We start from the raw sequence: 19,966 nt of genomic DNA, 5'->3' as shown, positions 1-19,966 counted from the left end.
TTCATTTGCCCTTGGGCGATCCATTCACCAGTTAAAGAAGCACAGTTCTACACCATTTAAAGAGTTTAATGTTTTTGCCTTATTCTTCCTATTAAAGTAAATAATCACACTTTTCCTATTCCTCCAACCATAACCTTTTTACCTATTTGCTTTAATTATCCAAGTGCCTCTGCAGATTCTTTCTTCCACCTCATCTTGCTATCTAACATGGCCGTCAGGAAAACTGAAAACATTACATTCCAAGACATTAATATAAACAACTGATTATAGTTATGCACTGCACCGATTCCAGTACTTTATTTCTCTTCAGTCTCAGTAATCAGAAACAAACAGTGCAGAGCTTTGCTCAAATCACTGAATATGTAGTCCAAACCAAATACTTATTTTTGATCATGACTTTATCTTTCTGTTGTGCGATATATTTTACAATGTCATGCTTTGTTGATCATGCATTGGCATTTGTACTTTAACGTTACTGTATGCAAAATGTGAAATATTTCTGACATAAAACAATGAACTCTTGTTTCTGCAGTGTGGAAAATGGATAAGCGTCTACAGATAACACATCAAACAAAATTATTCTAGAGTGTGAATGTTCTAGCCAAGTTAAAACCTGCCCAAGAGATTTTTCCTAGATAGTTTTTATTTTTATATAAAAGGTACAATTTACTGATCTGGTTGCCTAAACCATTTATAATCCAAGAATGACAGTCTAGTTACCTTTTAGTCAAGTCTATTGCTCAACAATCTGGGAATCGAAGTAGCAGTATAACTGCAGCATCTGTGTTATCCAAACTTACCTGGACACCTCATCATTTATGTATAACACAAAAGTACAGCACAAAACAGGCCCTTCGGCCCAGAGTCCATGTCGAACATGATGCTAGATTAAACTAATCTCCTCTGCATGCACATGATCCATATCCCTCCATATCCATGTATCTGTCTATAAGCCTCTCAAACGGCACTATCTATCTCCACCATCACCCCTGGCAACGCGTTCCAAGTACTCACCATCCAGTGCGTTCCAAGCACTCACCACCTTGAGTAAGAATTTGCCCTGCATATCTCCTGCAAAGTTTGCTCCTCTCACTTTAAAGTTATGGCCTGGAATATTTGATATTTCCATCCTGGGGAGAAAAAAAAAGCTCTGTCTACTCTATCTATACCTCTCATAAGTTTATATATTTCTATCAGATTTCCCACCAACCTCTGGAATTTTACAGAAAACAATATCAGTCTGTTATGCCTCTTTTTGTAGCTAATACTCCTTAATTCAGGTAGCATTCTGGAAAACCTCTTCCGCACCCTCTCTAAAGGCTCCCCATGTTTCCTGTAATGGGGCAAACAGAACTGCACGCATTTTTACGTGATCCATTCCTGATGAATGAAATGTTTAACTTGAATATAAACTACTCCTGAAAGAGTTTGCAAAGTCGGTATCTCAAACATGGCACGCCAGAAATCGGACCTCAACACCACTTTCCTGCTCCCTTCAGTGCGGATTGCAGCCTCCTAGCTACATAACAACACCTTTGTGCAAAATAATTTTGCTACAGAAACGGTGAGACGTCAGGAAAAAAAGTTTGGACTTCAAAACCAACAAAAACTTGAAATGAATGAAAACTTTTCTTGAGGAAGATGTTACACACAGCTGCACACTGCGGGTCACCCGATTTATGTGAATATTTAAATTAACAGTGCCTGTGATCAATATTGCATGCATCTATGCAGAAAGTTTCTTCTCTCGCCTCTCACATTTCCTTCTTTTCAAGGTGCTGTTTTACGTGGAGGGTGTGCTCCAGGGGTAACACTCCTATATCATTGGACCAGTACAACAGATATAAATCTAAACACCATGATACATTTGGTATGGTTGTATGTTTGTATATATAAGTATTGAATAACAAATGTAATTTCTTTCATTTTTATGCTCTTTGATCAGCCAATTAAAAAAATCATACTGAAGAAATAAGATGGCTTTAAGTTATTGGAATTTAAAAAACAAAATTGGTTTCAGTTTATTTACATCCAAAATATGCAATAACTTCATCCACTAAATAATCAATTTGCAATTTTCTTCTGGTAGCATTGCAACTAATACTGACCATGCTCCACTATTCTGCTTCCATTCTGAAACATGCTCATTGCCTCCAGGTTGAGAGCACATACACCACGCATAAATGCTTTCTTCATGGAATCAGTACACTTGTCCTTTTCGGCCAACAATCGTCGTACCTCTGCTCTTGCACATTCTAGTTCCTCCCTTGACTAAAATTTCAGAGGAGAAATGATTTAGGAACAAAACGGAACTGCATTTTTTCACATCACAATTTTTTTCCCATTCTGTTCATTTGGGATTACACTGGCTAAACTCAACATCCATCCTGCTCACATACATTTCTTTGGGACATTCTCAAGTGTCTGCCATCCCTTCATGGGTGTACTATCACAAGCACCATCTCCAAAGCACAAATATGTACATAATCACCTCCCCCCCCCCCCCCCCCCCCAAAAAGACATTGAATTAGTTTAATTTCCATATTTCTCCTGGGGTGCTTCAGCAAATTTTAAAATATAAACAGAGCCACCATTGTGTCCGAAATTATGAAAGACTCCTGGAGGTACATTTTGTTTTCTTTTTAAATATCTTTTAATCAGATTTGGAGAACATTTATCTACAGATAACTCATGAGTCTTTCATTTGATTTTTCATTTCATTTGAACAGGACCAGTCACAACTCCTTTCCATAAATGATTTAATAAATATTGAAATGGTATTTGTTTTCAAGCAACAAATTAACAGTCTTATTATTCCAATTTAAAGCAACCATAAAGAAACTGATCTTGGGATTCTCCCCCCTCAAGACGATTGTGAAGACCGTCACTAAATATACTAGATTAGAGATTATTTGATATTAAGGGAATGAAGGTCACATTGGACAAGTGTAGGGGAACAGCACAGAAATAAAAGATCAGCCATGATTGTTTTGAAAGATGTGGGTGTGAGCAACTCATGGGAACCAGCTTCTATTTTTTCTTTTATTCTTTTATTTCAGTAGATAATTTTGTAATTATACTGGTAACTTTGGTAGATAAGCTGCAAGTGCCTGGGGAAAAAAATCAGCATAAAACACAGGAAGCTTGGCATACAGATTGAAAAACCCATGTGAGAATTTAGTTCCTCATCCTAGAACAAGGTCTTGTATTATACAACGGTGCTAAAGAATATCACATGATAAACTATAAATTAAATTTATAGCTCCTGTGTTATGCCAAAATGCCTTTTAGTGTTCTACTGGTACTTACTGCATTAAGATTTCTCTCATAGTCCCTCGAGAGCTGAATGCAGACTTCTTCAGCTCGAGCTTGACATGCTTTCTCCACTCTTGTTTTCCATTCCGTTTGCACTACCGATTTCCAAGCCGTACATGCTTTTCTCATCAGACAGTAATTGTAATGCCTGTCAGCCAGAATACAGGCGTAATCCTTAAACAGATGACTGGAGTTAACATTTGTCCCAAATGAATAATAAATTATACAGTATCAGTAAAAATTTTACCTGACAAAGCTGAAGTGTTATACAAAAAGGTAGGCATGTTGGATGCATTGCAACTTCAGATTAGTTGAAATATATTGCAAGGAAAAGACCTATAGTTTAGTTTAGTATTTTAGTTTAGAGATACAACACAGAACAGGCCCTGCGGCCCAGAGTCCACGCCGACCAGCGATGCCCATACACTAGCACAACCCTATCCTAGGGACAATTTACAATCTTTATCCAAGTCAAGTAACCTATAAACCTGTATGTCTGTGGAGTGTGGGAGGAAACCGGAGCATCCAGGGAAACCTACGTGGTCAAAGGGATAACACCAGTAGTCAGGATCGAACCCAGGTCTCTGTGGTCTCAGGATCGAACCCGGGTGCTGTAAGGCAGCAATTCTACCACTGCGCCGCAGTGCTGCCCCTGCTCAAACTAATATTTAAACTTGAATTTAGCAGTAAATTCTTCCACAGATTATGATCTGCCTTGCCGTTTATACAAGGTTGACCCTTTAAATCACTTAAAAAAAATTATAATAGTGCTCTTCAAATACAACAACTTTACTATCTGATGATTATATTGGCTAGAGAAGATGCTCAAGCAGAAATAACTCTGGCACTGGCTCTGGCCACTGGAGCTGCCCTGGACATTTTATGACTGTTTTTACTTGTATTTTAATGTTGCTGTTTTTACCTGCACTTTTTTAAACTATTCGTACTGTTTTAACAGGAACTAGATTGCTTTTTTAAATTGTTTTTATTTTATGCGTGAAATGTTTAAGTTTTATGTGCGATGCTCCGGTATTCCCTGGGAAACGTCTTCTCATTTTGCACTGTACAACTGTTGCTTTGCAAGATGACAATAAAGGATGATCATAGGAAAAAAAAAAAAAAAAAGATTTTTGTTGTATAAATAGAATCTTACTTATCAAAGATAATTAGCTTAAGTTTCTTATAACTCGTAATTAATAAGTTTCAATTTTATCAGGTCAATGTTCAGTTTAGTTTACTGTCCTGTGACAGGGGTCCAGTGAAAGCTTTTATTGTGTGCTAACCAGTCAGCAGAAAGACAATACATGATTATAATTGAGCCATCCACAGTGTACAGATAGATGATAAAGGGAATAACGTGAAGAATGTTTAGTGCAAGATAAAGTCCAGTAAAGCCCGATCAAAGATAGTTCCAGGGTATCCAATGAGGTAGATAGTGACAATGATGGAAAATCAGTCAGCTATTCAAACACCATTGACAAACAAAACATGTTGCAGCTCTCTATTAATACCAACTTCAGGTACCTCAATATGTTTGTATCAGAACTGGTCATGTCCTCATGTCATCACTGTGTGTATATTTTCCTATCTCACAGTTTGGCTTGTTGGGCATGTCGCAAAGCCTTACAGTCATTAAAAAAATATATATACAAAAAGCAAAACAGGCTTAAACTGGTAAGGCTCTGGGACATTTCCAAGAAACCATTCTGTGAGCAGAAAATAATGCAAGCTATTCACTTTGGATGAAAAAAGGGGTCAGCCATTTAAGATGGGCTGGAAGAGACATTGATTATGACTCAAAATTCTCTACTACAGAAGACTGTGAAGGTGGAGTTATTGAATATATTCTAGAAGTAATTGACAGATATTTTAAGAAGGGAATCAGTGGGTCAGACAGCATTCCAGGAGAATATGGATGGGTGACGTTTTGGGTCGAGAACAGTTTTCCAACATCATTAGCAATGATATTAACTCAAGTTGAGCAGCCAGACGGCACAAGCAACTCTGAAATGAAACCTGACAGCAGCAAAAGAGGCCAGGTTTGTTTAGAGATATGGTGCAGAAACAGGCCCATCGACTTGTGCCAATCGGTGATCCCCACACACTAGGGACAACTTACAATTTTACCGTAACCAATTAGTCAACAAACCTGTACGTATTTGGAGAGTGGGAGGAAACCTGAGATCCTGGAGAAAACCCATGCAGGTCACGGGGAGAACATACAAACTCTGTACAGATAGCACTCGCAGTCAGGATCGAACCTGGGTCTCTGGCGCTGCAAGGCAGCAACTCTACCACTGCGCCACCATGTCACCCTCAAGTTCAAGTTCTTATCACTGAAATAGCTAGTCATTTTGGGAAGCTATATGCAAGGATCAGTAGAAAGTTCCTTTGGCCCATCGCTAATCACAAAACCTAGTCCATAGTATTACGTGTTCTGGGCATGTAGTCTTGGCATGAATTAAACAATATTCAATGGACCTCGTGCTGCTGTTACAATTTATTTATATTAATCTAAAATTCAAGCTGACGTTTTGGGTTATCGAATGTTCTCAGGTTAATTGAATATACAGATTTTAATTAATTAGAAAGGCCACAATGACAATGAAAAACACACACAATTCAAGCTGGTGAAGTCAAATTTCTTCCCATGTGCAAAATGTTTTCCTTTTGTTTATGATTAGCAATTTTCAAAGATTATTAAATACAAATTAACTTAATAGTTCAATGTAGATATCTATGTCGATATCTGAACATACAAAAATCACACTGTCTCACAAAAAATGATGGAAGGCATATCCAACAATACATCGCACTAGCACAAAATCAAAACTATTAGCAAATCTGTATTTGATATCTCAGAAACTGCAACTGTACCTCTCTCTGGAGAATCCCCCCCATTGTGAACCAATACCATTGCCGGATTTCAAGTAGGCATCCCTAATAAACTGCCCCCTCTACCCCATATCCCTCCAACTATGTTATTAGACATATTGCAAATATACTAGACTGATGATATTGACGTATAACTAGATTTGACACTTTTGGGAAAACTTGTTAATTGATTTCAATACAAAAACACATCACAATTCGGGCTATCAGACAAGATCAATATATATTATCGATTTAGATGAAGTAATTAAATGTAACATCTCCAAGATTGTGGGTGACACAAAGCTGGGTGGCAGTGTGAGTTGCAAGGAGGATGCTATGATGCTGCAGGGTGACTTGTATAGGTTGGGTGAGTGGGCAGATCCAGAATAATGTGGATAAATGCGAGGTTATCCACTTTGGTGGCAAGAACAAGGTGGCAGATTATTATCTGAATGGTCTCAGATTAGGAAAAGGGGAGGCGCAACGCGACCTGGGTGTCCTTGTACATCAGTCACTGAAAGTAAACAGGCAGGTATAGCAGGGAGTGAAGAAAGCAAATGGCTTGTCCGCCTTCATAGCGAGAGGATTTGAGCATAGAGCAAGGAGGTCCTACAGCAGTTGCACAGTGAGATCACACCTGGAGTATCATGTGCAGTTTTGGTCTCCTAATTTGAGGAAGGACATTCTTGCTATTGAGGGACTGCAGCTTAGGTTCACCAGGTTAATTCCCACAATGGTGGGACTGACATATGATGAAAGAATGGATCGACTGGGCTTATATTACCTGGAATTTAGAATTACATTTAGTTCTTAGGGCTAACGGAATCAAGGGATATGGGGAGAAAGCAGGAACGGGGTAGGATCATATTGAATGGTGGTGTTGGCTCGAAGGGTTGAATGGCCTACTCTTGCACCTATTTTCTATGTTACTATCAATGATGAAGTCATGACAAGGATATTCATATCCAGTTTCAAAGTGAAATGCAACCGTTAGCACCGAATGAAAATACTTCAAATAATGGCGGTGGCACAGCAGTAGAGTTGCTGCCTCACAGCGTCAGAGACCCCGGGTTTGATCCTGACTACGGGTGCAGTCTGCCCAGGGTTTGTACGTTCTCCCAGTGGCCTGCTTGGGTTTTCTCCGGGAGCTCCAGTTTCCTCCCACACTACAAAGGCGTACAGGTTTGTAGGCTAATTGGCGTCTGTAAATTCTCCCTAGTGTGTGTCAGATAGTGTTAGTGTGCGGGGATTGCTGGTCGGCATGGATCCAGTGGGCCAAACTGCCTGTTTCCATGCGTTCTCTAAACTAAACTTGATGCAGCCTCAATATTCCAAATTATATAACTATTATGCTGTTGGCAATTTTTCCCTGACTGATGTTGAATCTTTATATTTTTTCCAACAAGATACCAATGGACTACATACCATGAGCAGGAACATTTCTCTTCCTATCCCAAGAGGCTAATTTATATACTGTTATAGACAATAGGTGCAGGAGTAGGCCATTCGGGCCATCGGGCCAACACCGCCATTTAATATGATCACGGCTGATCATCCACAATCAGTACCCCATTCCTGCCTTCTCTCCATATCCCTCGACTCCGCTATCTTTAAGAGCTCTGTCGAGCTCTCTCTTGAAAGCCTCCAGAGAACCAGCCTCCACTGCCCTGAGGCAGAGAATTCCACAGACTCACAACTCGGTGTGAAAAAGTTTTTGCTCATCTCCGTTCTAAATGGCTTACCCCTTATTCTTAAACTGTGGCCCCTGGTTCTGTACGCCCCCAACATCGGGAACATATTTAATAGAGTAGCTCAAATAATATTTTTAAAACACCATTATTGTTTGGGCAACTTTTCTTAATCAGAAGGAATTTTTAATCCTCGACATCTTGTATAAACTTTAGAGTTACTCAATCTCACTCGGCTCCCGTTTCTAATTTACTTTTTAAATTCCTCATGGCGTTGTTTTTCTTGCTCTTCTTACACCTAACAAACATAAATGTTTACATAAATTTGTCTGCATCAAACCTTATCACACACCTTATCGTACCCAGCAATTTACCGACATAGAGGTTGCCACATTAATAGTTTGGAGCATCTGGGATTATGTGGCAAAGTGAGAAACATATTTAAACAACTGTGACCATAAAACAGATACTTAGATTACAAATGCAATAACCCAAATTGAAGGGTAACGACCCAAAATGTCATCTATCTATTTTCTCCAGGGATGCTGCTTGACCCGCCGAGTTACTCCAGCATTTTGTGTCTATCTTTTATCTTTCTTTGTGTTTCTTCCCCCAACAACATTTTAAGAGGTCATATGGGACCTGAATCCTGATCCAATAAGATTAGATTGGTGCGGGTCACAGGGTGATGAACGGGGCTAGTGCGCTGGTGTAAATCCGGATGTCACTGGCTAGCAAATCTTGTTAAAACAGAGTGCTGAGTGAATACGCCTTAGCCTGCCTGTACATAACCTCTCCATCATCAAGACCTCCGAAGTGCCTCCCCATGCCAACTTTTGTCCCGGGGCAAAACTGCATGGGGATCTTGGAGGAACGTTGGTCCCAGAGATGCCCCATGTAGGCCCAGCCGCGTGTGGACATGCCCTGGCGCCCATCAACCAAGTCCCAGTTATGGATCAAACTGCTTGTGGGGAAGGCTCAGGGGAGCCCAATGCACAGTTGATTCCTTGTGTTTTCACCTTCCGCAAGTCCTGCAACCAAATAGGCCCAGACATAGCAGCCATGTCGTTCCTCTGGAATCCGTCTATTAGGTCGAGAGGGGGGAGCAGATGATGGGAAAGTCTGTGTTCCCAATTATCTACCCAGGCTTGTGGCCAAACCAAATAGAGATGACATTTCATCCTTGCTGATCACAGCGAACGGAAAAACAAGGGAGGTAGCAATCACAGGAGAAGGTTCAATCAGCTTTAAACTTTGTATATTTTTGACATGCATTCAAACATACTTCTGCTTTTGCCTCTGAATGTTGAAGTCGCCACTGAGTAAAGCTGCGCATCAATTCTATCTTATCTTTCAGATTCTTAAGTCCTTGGATCAAATTGGAAATTACCTTTGATAACAAAACATACTTAGTGTCATTTTACATTTCTGAGAAGATAATCATGAACATTATGCTCAAAGAATCTCACAGAATACCATGTTCTTAATTACATTTTTTTGGGTACATTATAAATTTAAGCAGCCAAATAATATCAAAAGATTCTGGTTTCTAACTTGTAACTAATCTCTCTTGTCCTTAAAAAAATAAAATGCACCCAACATGTCATAGAGTCGGGGGCTGTCTCAGCAGATAGCTCACTGGACCAACAGAGCACTATGATAACGTGAAGTCTCACTACTAACGCTGATGCGTTGAAAAAACAAAATATCAGTGCGTTTGACACCACTTAGTGGTTACAATTAAAAAATCTTATCAAAAACTTTGGATGAATTAATTTACAAAAACCTTTTTACTTACCCCTCTGGTGCCACCATCTCCCATTTGAAAGGAGAAAGAGGCAGCAGTAGCAAAGGGGAGCTATGTGGAAGAACTGGATTAAAATAATTTGGGAACAAAAATCAGGATTTCAGCAGTGATCAACAAGCCCCAGGATTTGCATTGATACTGGCTTCCATTATTGTTATAATTACATCACAACGCTGCAATATTCAGCCATTTTGCTATTTTTTTTTGTGTTTTTTTTTTGTTTATTTTATTAGAAGTTAATACAATACAAAACAATACAGTGGCACCTAATTTTAGGTGCCAACTATGTCATACCGTAATCCATTCTATGTACAACCTCTAGTTTTATGTTATGAGTAAGCAAGACAAGAAAAAGAAAACAATAGAAAGGGGAAAGAGTGGAAAAATAGATGATAGAGAGTAGTAAAATGTGAAGTGTGGATATAAAAAATAAAAATAAAAAAATAAAATAAAAAAGAAAAGGTGGAAAGTAGAAATAGAAGAAAAGGCCCCTTAAAAGAGAATTTTTCAAATCTATATTCGGAGATGTAGATCTATCCACGTCATGAACTGAAATCAGCAATCCTTATGGTACCGCTGCATCACATGATTCCAAAAAGTCGATGAAAGGAGACCAACTCCTTAAGAATTGGTCATATTTATCTATTAGTCGGAGTCTCATTTCTTCAAGGCGTGCTATGTCCATCATATTCCTAATCCACATTTTAACAGTTGGTATGGTTGTATTTTTCCAAAATGTAAGTATCAATTTCTTTCCAATTATTAACCCATAATTAAAAAAAACATTTTGGTCTTTATTTAAATTGGTATCTTCTCCTATTATTCGAAATATAATCCATTCCATTTTGGGTTCTATTCTTGACTTGAAGAGCTTTGTAAATATATCAAATATATCACTCCAAAATTTATTCAACTTTGTACATCCTACAAATGAATGTGTTAAATTAGCGTTTTGAAACAAACATTTATCGCATCTGGGAGAGACGTTTGGATAAAATTTATTCAACCTCGTTTTTGAATAATATAGTCTATGTAATAATTTGAATTGAATTAAATTATGTCTTGTATTAATAGAACAGTTATGTGTATTCATCAAATACTTTTCCCATCTATCCTTCGAGATCTTTATCATTAGCTCATGTTCCCAATCTTCCCGTAGTGCTTCTGTTGAGGGTGATTCTCTATATAATATATTATTATAAAAGTATGATATTAATTTTTGTGAATCAGCCTTAATATTCATTGCTTCTTCTAAAGGGTCTAAAAATATAGTTTGAAATATATGTATATATTTCTTCATAAAGTCACATACCTGTATATATTTAAAATATTGATTATCCTTCAATTTAAATTTTAATTGTTGAAATGATAACAGTTTACCCAATTCATACATATCCCCTACTTTCCTAATCCCCAGTCTATCCCATTGTTGATATGTGTTGTCGATGAGAGAAGGTTTGAATGCGGGGTTGTTCAATAGTGGGGTTAGTACTGATAAATTATTTAATTTCAAGGATACTTTTATTTGTTTCCAAATTCTTATTATATTGTGAATAATTGGGTTCTTCTTATATATTATACTATTCAATTTTATCGGTGAGAGCAGGATCGTTCCTATATCGTGCGGATAGCACTCCTCTTTCTCCATTCTTATCCACTCCAACTGCTGAGTGGAACTATCCAGCCAGTACATTATGTTCTTAATATGCACTGCCCAGTAGTAATACATAAAGTTAGGTAATGATAAACCCCCAACTTTTTTAGATTTGCACAAATGCTTTCGTTGAATTCTATGTGTTCTGTAATCCCATATAAAATTAGTGATAGTGGAATCTAGTTTTTTGAAAAAATATTTTGGAATATATATTGGGATCGCTTGAAACAAATATATTAATTGTGGTAAGAAAGTCATTTTTATAGCGTTAATTCTACCTATCAATGAGAGCGGAAGTGGTTTCCAAAATTTAATCATATCATTCAGTTTATTTAATAGTGGTATAAAATTGGCACTAAATAATGATTTGTGTCTTCTCGTAATTTGAATACCCAGATACTTGAATTTTTCTGTTGCAATTTTGAAGGGGAATTTTAGTAAGTGTCTCGAATCCTGTGGTTTTAAAAGCCATTGTGCTATTTTCAACGAGAATTGAGGTACAGTTCAGATAATGCCACTAGAGAGCATTTCATTTTATATTCCACCCCAGTGGTTTTGGATGATGACATTTCTTAAATAATTCGAAGAATGATTTGAGGGATTTCCAAAGTCTTCACGGATGACTACCATTTTACTTCCTGAGGGGAATCAAGTTGTTCTAATAATAAATGTATCTAATGTTACATTATTTGTAACCACTGGACAATTTCAGACAATTCTTACCGTCACATAATATAATGGGATTCTGGTGCAACTAAATTTATACAAAATATTATTTCCATAACAGTAACTGTACCTCATCTTTCCTTCGAACCGAATCCTCATAGGTACAAATTAGCTGGTTTAAGCTCTGCGTCTGGCAGGCCATTTGCGCAATTTGAGCTTCATGTTTCTCCTTTTCTTCTTTCAACTCTTCCTTATGCTGTTCAATAACTGAAAGTCTCCATTGGCGTATTTCAGACAGAATATTGGCCTTCGAAAGAAAGACATTTTGATTTTATCAAACAACCAAAAATAAGGAACCATACATGCTGGAATCTGGAAGAAATATAGTGCTGGAGGAACTCAAGTTAGGCAGCATCTGTGGAGGGAATGGGCAGACAATGTTTTGGGTTAGACCCTTCTTCAGAATGTTAAAAAACCTTAGTTTTGTATTATTCACAGCTATGTCATTGAATCAATGTGATAAGTTATAAGGTTATTAGCATATACATAATTTGCCGGTAGGGGAATAAAAAAAGACATAGGTTTAAGGTGCAATTGGAAGGATTTAATAGGAAACTGTGGGGAATCTTTTCCACACAATGGTGGGCCAATGCAATGAGCAGCCGGAGGAGGTCATTGAGGCAGACCAGTGGAGGCCATGAGACATGGATAAGTTTAAAGGAATATGGGCCCAAGACGTGCAGATGGGAGTACATGGACCAGAAGAACCAAAGGGCCCGTTTCAGTGCTCTATGGCTACATCGTGGCCTGGTATGGCAATTCCAAAGCACAGAAACACATGAGGCAGTTGAGAGTGATGGACCTAACCCTGTCCAGAGGCACAGCCTTCCCCTCAATCAAAAGGATCTACACGAGGTGCTCCTTCCCTCAAGGCGGCAGCATCCTCGCTACCCACGCCATGTCTTCTTCTCTTTGCTGCTATTGGGCGGTACAGAAACCTGAAGTCTCACACCAGTAGGTTCAGGAATAGTTTCTATTCTGACTATCAAGTTCTTGAACCAATCTATACAACTACGACCATACCTAAATAACAGCAACAGAGCATTGCAGTCCACCTCTTGCACGTCCATGATTTTTTTTGTAAATGACAATTATGCTCCAATATCTTACTTTATTTTGTACATGGTTTTTCTCTTAGAAAGTGTATAATTTGTGCATAATTTATGTATTATGTTTTCTGCGTTTATCTGAGCCCTGTGAAAGAGCTACGAGATTTTCATTGTACCTGTATCTCACCCAACTTCTGCATACAACAATAACCTCAAATTAACAAGTTTAAAAGAATCATTTAGACTAGGGCTCATACGTAGGAGGAGCCATCTTGGTGAACGGCTGCTAGCCAGCAGCCGTCCGTTTTAAATTCGTTTTTTTTATAGTTTTTAGTGAGTCCTGTTTTTTTGTTTGTAGGGGATATGGTCTTTTAATGTGGGGGGGTAGGTGTAACTTTATTTCTTGGTCCCTACCTGGTCGGTGTGGCAGCCTTTTCTCCGGGCTGCCCGTCGACCCGTCCTCGTGGCCTACCTGCGGGCTTGGAGCACCGTTTCCTGGCGGGGACAGCCCAGCACCTCGGCCTCAGCGGCGGCTCAGCGTTGGAGCGCTGGAGCGGAGCAGAGTGGAGCGGGCGATGCCTTGCCTGGGTCGCCGCGCTGGAGCGACGCGCTGGAGCTCTGGTGAGCTGGACCGCCGAGAGCAACATCTCCGGGCTGCGGGTCTCCGGAGCGGAGAGGCGGCAGTGCTGAGAGGCGGCGCCGACTTTATCATCGGGAACCTGGGAGCTCCAAACCGGCGCGGCCTTGTCGGCTTCGGTAGCCGCGGGCTCCAACCAGGAAGCGGCCGTTCCAGGTGGCCCAGCCGCCGAAAGGACTCTCCCGACGCCGGGGCAAGACCACCCGGTGAGAACGGCCAGGGACATCGGGCCTCCGTAGAGGAAATTTGCGGTGGCCTCAATAGGCCTGACTTTGGGGTGAACATGGGGTGGGGACTGGACATTGTGCCTTCCCCCACAGTGCTATCCACTGTGGGGGGATGATTTTTTTGTCTAATTGTAGTCCTGTAGGTCTGTGTCAAAGATGGCTGCCGTGAAGAGAGAGTGGACGCTGGCGCGCTTTGGCTGCCGCTGCTCCCTCTTCACATTGTGTTTTTGATTTTCTGTTTTTGGATTGAATTCTGTTTTTAATTTGTGTCTCTGTGATGTCTTTTTTACCTGTTCTATTCCGATTATATGTTTTTATTCCGATTACTATGTAAGGTGTCCTTGAGATGTCTGAAAGGCGCCCATTAAATAAAATTTATTATTATTATTATTAGAGAGTGCAGCTAGAAAGAATCGTCCCATTTGCAGAGGGTGTCAAGAAACCAAATAAGCGCATTTAGGAAAAAAAAGAACGACACAGTCATTAAACGATGAAGCAAGTTAAGGTTTGTAATGCACGGCCAGGTATTAAGTGAGATTGAACTGTCATCTTCTACATGGAACAAAATAAAAATCTAAACAGAAATAACTTACAGGAAATGGGCTGCCGAGAGCTTTTTACGAGTCGGGCCCAGTACTAGAGCGCTCTCTCTCTCTCTCTCTCTCTCTCTCACCCCCCAGGCTCTCTGCTTTTCGCAGCACCCTCGCTCGCCCGTCTCCCCCCTCCTCCCCACTACACCCTTCTCCTCCACCCCCTCACCTCTCCCCCCTCCTCCCCCCTACTACACCCCCCTCCTCCACCCCCATACCTGCCCCCTCTCCTCCCACCCTCCTCTCTACCCCTCTCCTCTCCCCCTCCCTCTTCCCTACACCCCTCCCTTTCCCCTCTCCCCCTACACTCTCCCCCTCCTCTCACTCCCACCCCACATCCCCTCTCTCCCCCCCCTCTCTCACTAAAGTAATTCCTTAAAAATATTCAGTGTGCTAATTTAATCTAGTCAACCACAAATATTTGTTTAATAACAATGGAAACCAAGCTCTAGCTTTACTGACCTTGAGTTGGTCATTTGCAGTGTTGAGTATATTTTCCACTTTATCCAGATTTTCAGCTGGAATAGACAATTGACATACTGATTGAAACATCTCTGGCGTTCTGCGTACTGCCGCACGTGAAGGGGTTTTCTCAGAATAAACAAGCCCCTCTAATTGGAAAACGGTATTTGATGCAGATGAAGGAGTTATCTTCTGGGGTACTTCCTGGCCTATAAAACAGGAGCAGACTGTTCAATAGATGCTCTCCCCTCTAAATGTGCACAACTGAGATAATTTAAAGTGAAAAATATACATGTAATAATAAGAGGATAATAATGCCACACATGAGACCTTAAAATGACCTATCCAATATGCAACCCAGTTTACAGATTTTAATGTACGGAACAATTTCACACTTGAGTGGGAACCAATAATCCAAATGTACACTTGAAAATACTGACGACAGCCAACTAACATGTACTTCATTTGCCTTATCTCCAGAGAATCCCACTGAATAAGTTTGCATTTTATAAAAAGCAGTGACATCACAGGTGTTAAATGCATCATAATAGTTGCAATATTTAACATGTCATAGCCAACTGAGCAGTGACATCATACATCTGCATCTACATCAACAATGACTGGTGCACCAACCACACTACAGTAGAGAGCTACTGTTCCCCAGACCTGGAATACCTACTGCTTAAATGTAGGCTGCTTTACCTGCCTCGGGAGTTTACTGTGGTTATCATCATGGCCATATACATCCCACCACAGGCTAATGCTAACCTGGCGCTAGCACAGCTGCACTTGGCCATCAGTAAGCAGCAGGATGCTCACCCCGACGGTGCCTTCATTGTTGCAGGGGACTTTAATCAGGTCGACCTACGAGCCGCACTCCGCAAATTCCACCAGCATGTGCAGTGCCCTACCAGGGGCTCAAACACGCTGGTGGCGCTGGTGCCAGCAGCCTCCACCTTCAGCCCGGTATCTTTTTGTTATTTTAGTTATGTTAAAGTGTGTTTTTTATGTTTTTTAAAATGTCTTTATGGGGGGGAAGAGGGCACGGTAAGGGGGATACCGTCCTTCGGTCGCTTCCTGGAGAGGACGCGACTATTATTCGAGTCGCGTCCTCACCCCCCCAGCGGCCTACCTACTGGATTGGCGCGGCCTTTCCTGCCGGGATCGACCAGAGCTCCAGCAGCGGCGGGACAGCGCTGTAACATCGCGGGGCTGGCGATGCCTTACCGGGGATCGCCGTCTGGAGCCCGGAGTGCTGGACCTGCTGCACCGACATCATGGAGCTGCGGTTTGCGGGCTCCCAACGCGGGCGGCGCTGATCAACAACGCGGGGTCCTGCGACTCCGCCCGGCTCGGCCTGCGGACTCGGGAGCTGCGGACTCCGGCTGCGGGAGGCGGCTGATCAGGAGGTCCGGGCCGCTGAGGAGGAGGATGTTCACCGTCGGGGATCGCCGTCGGCGTTCCACCAGCCCGGCGTGAGGGTCTGAGCATCGGGCCACCCGGGGCGGCGACTGCGGGTGCTGGGAAGGCCCCGACCACGAGTGAACAACTGGGAAGATCGGAGGGGAGGCTGGCTGGACTATGGTGCCTTCCTCACCTTGGTGCCACTGTGTTATGTTGTGTCGTGGACTTTCTGTGTTTGTGCTTTTCTTTTTTTAAATTCAATTTTATTTTTAATATGTTTTATTATTTATTTATTTTTATGATACTGCCTGTAAGGAAAATTCATTTCGTTGTCTCTAATTGAGACAATGACAATAAATTTGAATACAATACAATAAAGTGTACACCAACATCAAGGACGCCTACAGAGCTCTCCCCGATCACCTCTCACTGTTTCTACTGCCTGCATACAAACCCCTCATCCGCAAGACCAAACCTGCAATAAGGACGGTCAAAATATGGCCCGAGGACGCCACCGTACAACTCCAGGACTACTTTGATCGCACCGACTGGGACCTGTTTGCACAACAGCCAACCAGTGGTACAGAGGTAGACTTGGAGGAGTACACATCCACTGTGCTCTCCTACATCAACTGCTGTGTGGAGACTGTCACAGTGGACAAGCAAATAAAGATGTTCCCAAACCGGAAACCCTGGATGAACAAGGAGGTTCAGGATCTGCTAAGGGCACGCAACAATGCCTTTAAATCCAGGGACACTTCTGCCTACAGTGCGGCCAGGTCGAACCTGAACAAAGGCATAAAAAAGGCCAAAGACATCCACAGGCAAAGGGTGGAAGACCACTTCAATATCGCGGACACCAGAAGCATGTGGCAGGGTGTCAGGGACATCACTGACTACAAGAGCAGCCCCGCCTGCCCCCACGGTGATATCACACTGGCCAACGAACTAAACACCTTCTTTGCCCGCTTCGAAACTGGCAACACCACCAGTAGTGGAATAACCCCGGCCATGGCGGAGGGACAGGCCTTAACACTGAGCACTCAGGAGGTACAGTGCGCTCTGCGTAGGATCAATCCACGCAAGGCTGCAGGCCCGGATGGAGTCCAGGGAAGGGTACCAAAGGACTGTGCTGTACAGCTGGCGGAGGTATTCATGAGAATCTTCTCCTAACTCCAATCCCAATGAAGTGCTTCGAAAGGCTGGTCCTCTCCCACATCAAATCCAGCATCCCTGCCTCACTGGACTCTCGTCAATTTGCATACAGGGCAAATAGATCAACAGAGGATGCCATCTCTCTGGCTCTTCACACTGTCCTGACTCACCTGGACAGACAGGGCACGTACGTGAGGATGCTCTTCATTGACTATAGCTCTGCATTCAATACGGTCATCCCCACCGAGCTCACCACCAAACTCCACCAGCTAGGCCTCAGCTCGCCGATATGCGATTGGATCCTGAACTTTCTGACGGAGCGACCGCAGGCAGTAAGACTGGGCCCCGCACCTGTCCTCCACATCACCCTGAGCAGCAGCACACCACAGGGCTGTGTACTAAGCCCCATGCTCTACTCCCTCTTCACTCACAACTGTGTTCCTGCCATCGACACCAACACCATCGTGAAGTTTGCAGACGACACAACAGTGATTGGGCTGATCACCAACGGTGATGAAACAAAATACAGAGCGGAGGTGCAGAACCTGGCGGACTGGTGCGCACGTAACAACTTGTCACTAAACACCTCTAAGACCAAGGAGCTGATTATTGACTTCAGGAGGTCCCATAATGGAGAATACGCCCCAATCTCCATTTACGGGGAAAGTGTGGAGAGAGTGTCCAGCTTTAAGTTTCTGGGCACTCACATTTCAGAGGACCTCACATGGTCCACCAACACCGCTGCGCTGGTCAAGAAGGCACAGCAACGACTGTTCTTCCTAAGGTCATTAAAAAAGACTGGTCTGCCCCAACAGCTGCTGACAACGTTCTACCGCTGCACCACAGAGAGCATATTAACGTATGGCATCTCTGTGTGGTATCTCAGCTGCACAGAGGCGGAGAGGACAGCTCTTCAGCGCGTCGTCCACAGAGCGCAGAGGATTATTGGGACACAGCTACCAGCCTTGAAGGGCATCTACCACACACGGTGCCTCAGGAAGGCCGTCAGCATCCATAAAGACTCCTCACACCCTTGTAATGGACTGTTCGAACTACTTCCATCCGGCAGACGTTACAAGGCCTTCTACGCCCGAACCTCCAGACTCAGAAACAGCTTTATTCCCAGAGCTATAGCGGCTCTGAACCGGCCCTGCTGAGTGCCCCCCGCCCCCCACCCCCCCTGGACTGTCTCCCTCGGATGGTCACGTCACACAGCTTATTTATTTATTTTACTTTTCTTTTACATCGGTTGGAAGCTGCATACTAAATCTCGTTGCACTAATGTGCAATGACAATAAAAGATATTATTATTATTATTATTAATATACTGATCTTAAAGCTAGACAGAAATTTTGCTGCATTTCAATTAACTCCAAACATAGAAACATAAAAAATAGGTGCAGGAGGAGGCCATTCGGCCCTTCGAACCAGCACCGCCATTCATTGTGATCATGGCTGATCGTCCCCAATCAATAACCCGTGCCTGCCTTCTCCCCATATCCCTCGATTCCACTAGCCCCTAGAGCTCTATCTAACTCTCTCTTAAATCCATCCAGTGATTTAGCCTTCACTACCCTCTGTGGCAGGGAATTCCACAAATTCACAACTCTTTGGGTGAAAAAGGTTTTTCTCACCTCAGTCTTAAATGCCCTTCCCTTTATTCTAAGACTGTGGTCCCTGGTTCTGGACTCGCCCAACATTGGGAACATTTTTTCTGCATCTAGCTTGTCCAGTCCTTTTATAATTTAATATGTTTCTATAAGATCCCCCCTCATTCTTCTAAACTCCAGTGAATACAAGCCTAGTCTTTTCAACCTTACCTCATATGACAGTCCCGCCATCCCAGGGGTCAATCTCGTGAACCTACGCTGCACTGCCTCAATCACAAGGATATCCTTCCTCAAATTAGGACAGTTAAAGCTTATCAAAATGTAACCAAAGCAGGAATATGGATTTAGTCCTTGCTGTACCAGTGGAGGAAAGAGACAACAATGAAAAGATGGCGAACAAATTTCCAGGTTAATTCTCTGGAATATTTTCTAATTTATTCATGCTTCTCATTTGCTCAACTTTTTTGTTCTCTTCCATATCAGAGTTTTTTTTTAAATATCTTTAATGATGAGTAATGCAAAAACGTAGAATGATAAATGCTGTTAATCATTTTCTCCAGAACATTAATGCTTAAAAAAAACAAAAAAACAATTGCTTTAGGTTTTAACATGCTCATGTTTTCTTGCTTCTGTAGCTAAAGTATCAGATGACTTGAGACAACAACTGGCCTTAAGCCATCTTATTCACGTTAACATCACTACATGGGCAGGCCTGCACTTCCATAAATTGAGATTTCTATACTAGCACCTTAATTGAAATGATCCTTT

The 19,966-nt window shown here is 41.9% G+C and overlaps 1 protein-coding gene across 6 annotated transcripts in view; it reads right to left on the bottom strand.

The window, feature by feature from the left end:
• Window positions 1-19,966, bottom strand: part of poc5 (POC5 centriolar protein) — an 81,872-nt gene that overhangs the window by 28,496 nt on the left and 33,410 nt on the right. For all 6 annotated transcript variants that reach the window (XM_033018627.1, XM_033018630.1, XM_033018629.1 and 3 more), the window contains 5 exons: window positions 15,030-15,238; window positions 12,135-12,311; window positions 9,163-9,267; window positions 3,310-3,489; window positions 2,109-2,271 (listed from right to left, as the gene is read on the bottom strand). In XM_033018627.1, the coding sequence (XP_032874518.1) occupies window positions 2,109-2,271; window positions 3,310-3,489; window positions 9,163-9,267; window positions 12,135-12,311; window positions 15,030-15,238 (834 nt within the window). The remainder of the gene's footprint in view (window positions 1-2,108; window positions 2,272-3,309; window positions 3,490-9,162; window positions 9,268-12,134; window positions 12,312-15,029; window positions 15,239-19,966) is intronic.

This window comes from Amblyraja radiata, chromosome 3, assembly GCF_010909765.2.
Source record: "Amblyraja radiata isolate CabotCenter1 chromosome 3, sAmbRad1.1.pri, whole genome shotgun sequence".
NCBI classification, from domain to species: Eukaryota; Metazoa; Chordata; class Chondrichthyes; order Rajiformes; family Rajidae; genus Amblyraja; species Amblyraja radiata.
Note: the sequence above shows the minus strand (reverse complement) of the source record. Positions and strands in the feature narration are given on the sequence as shown.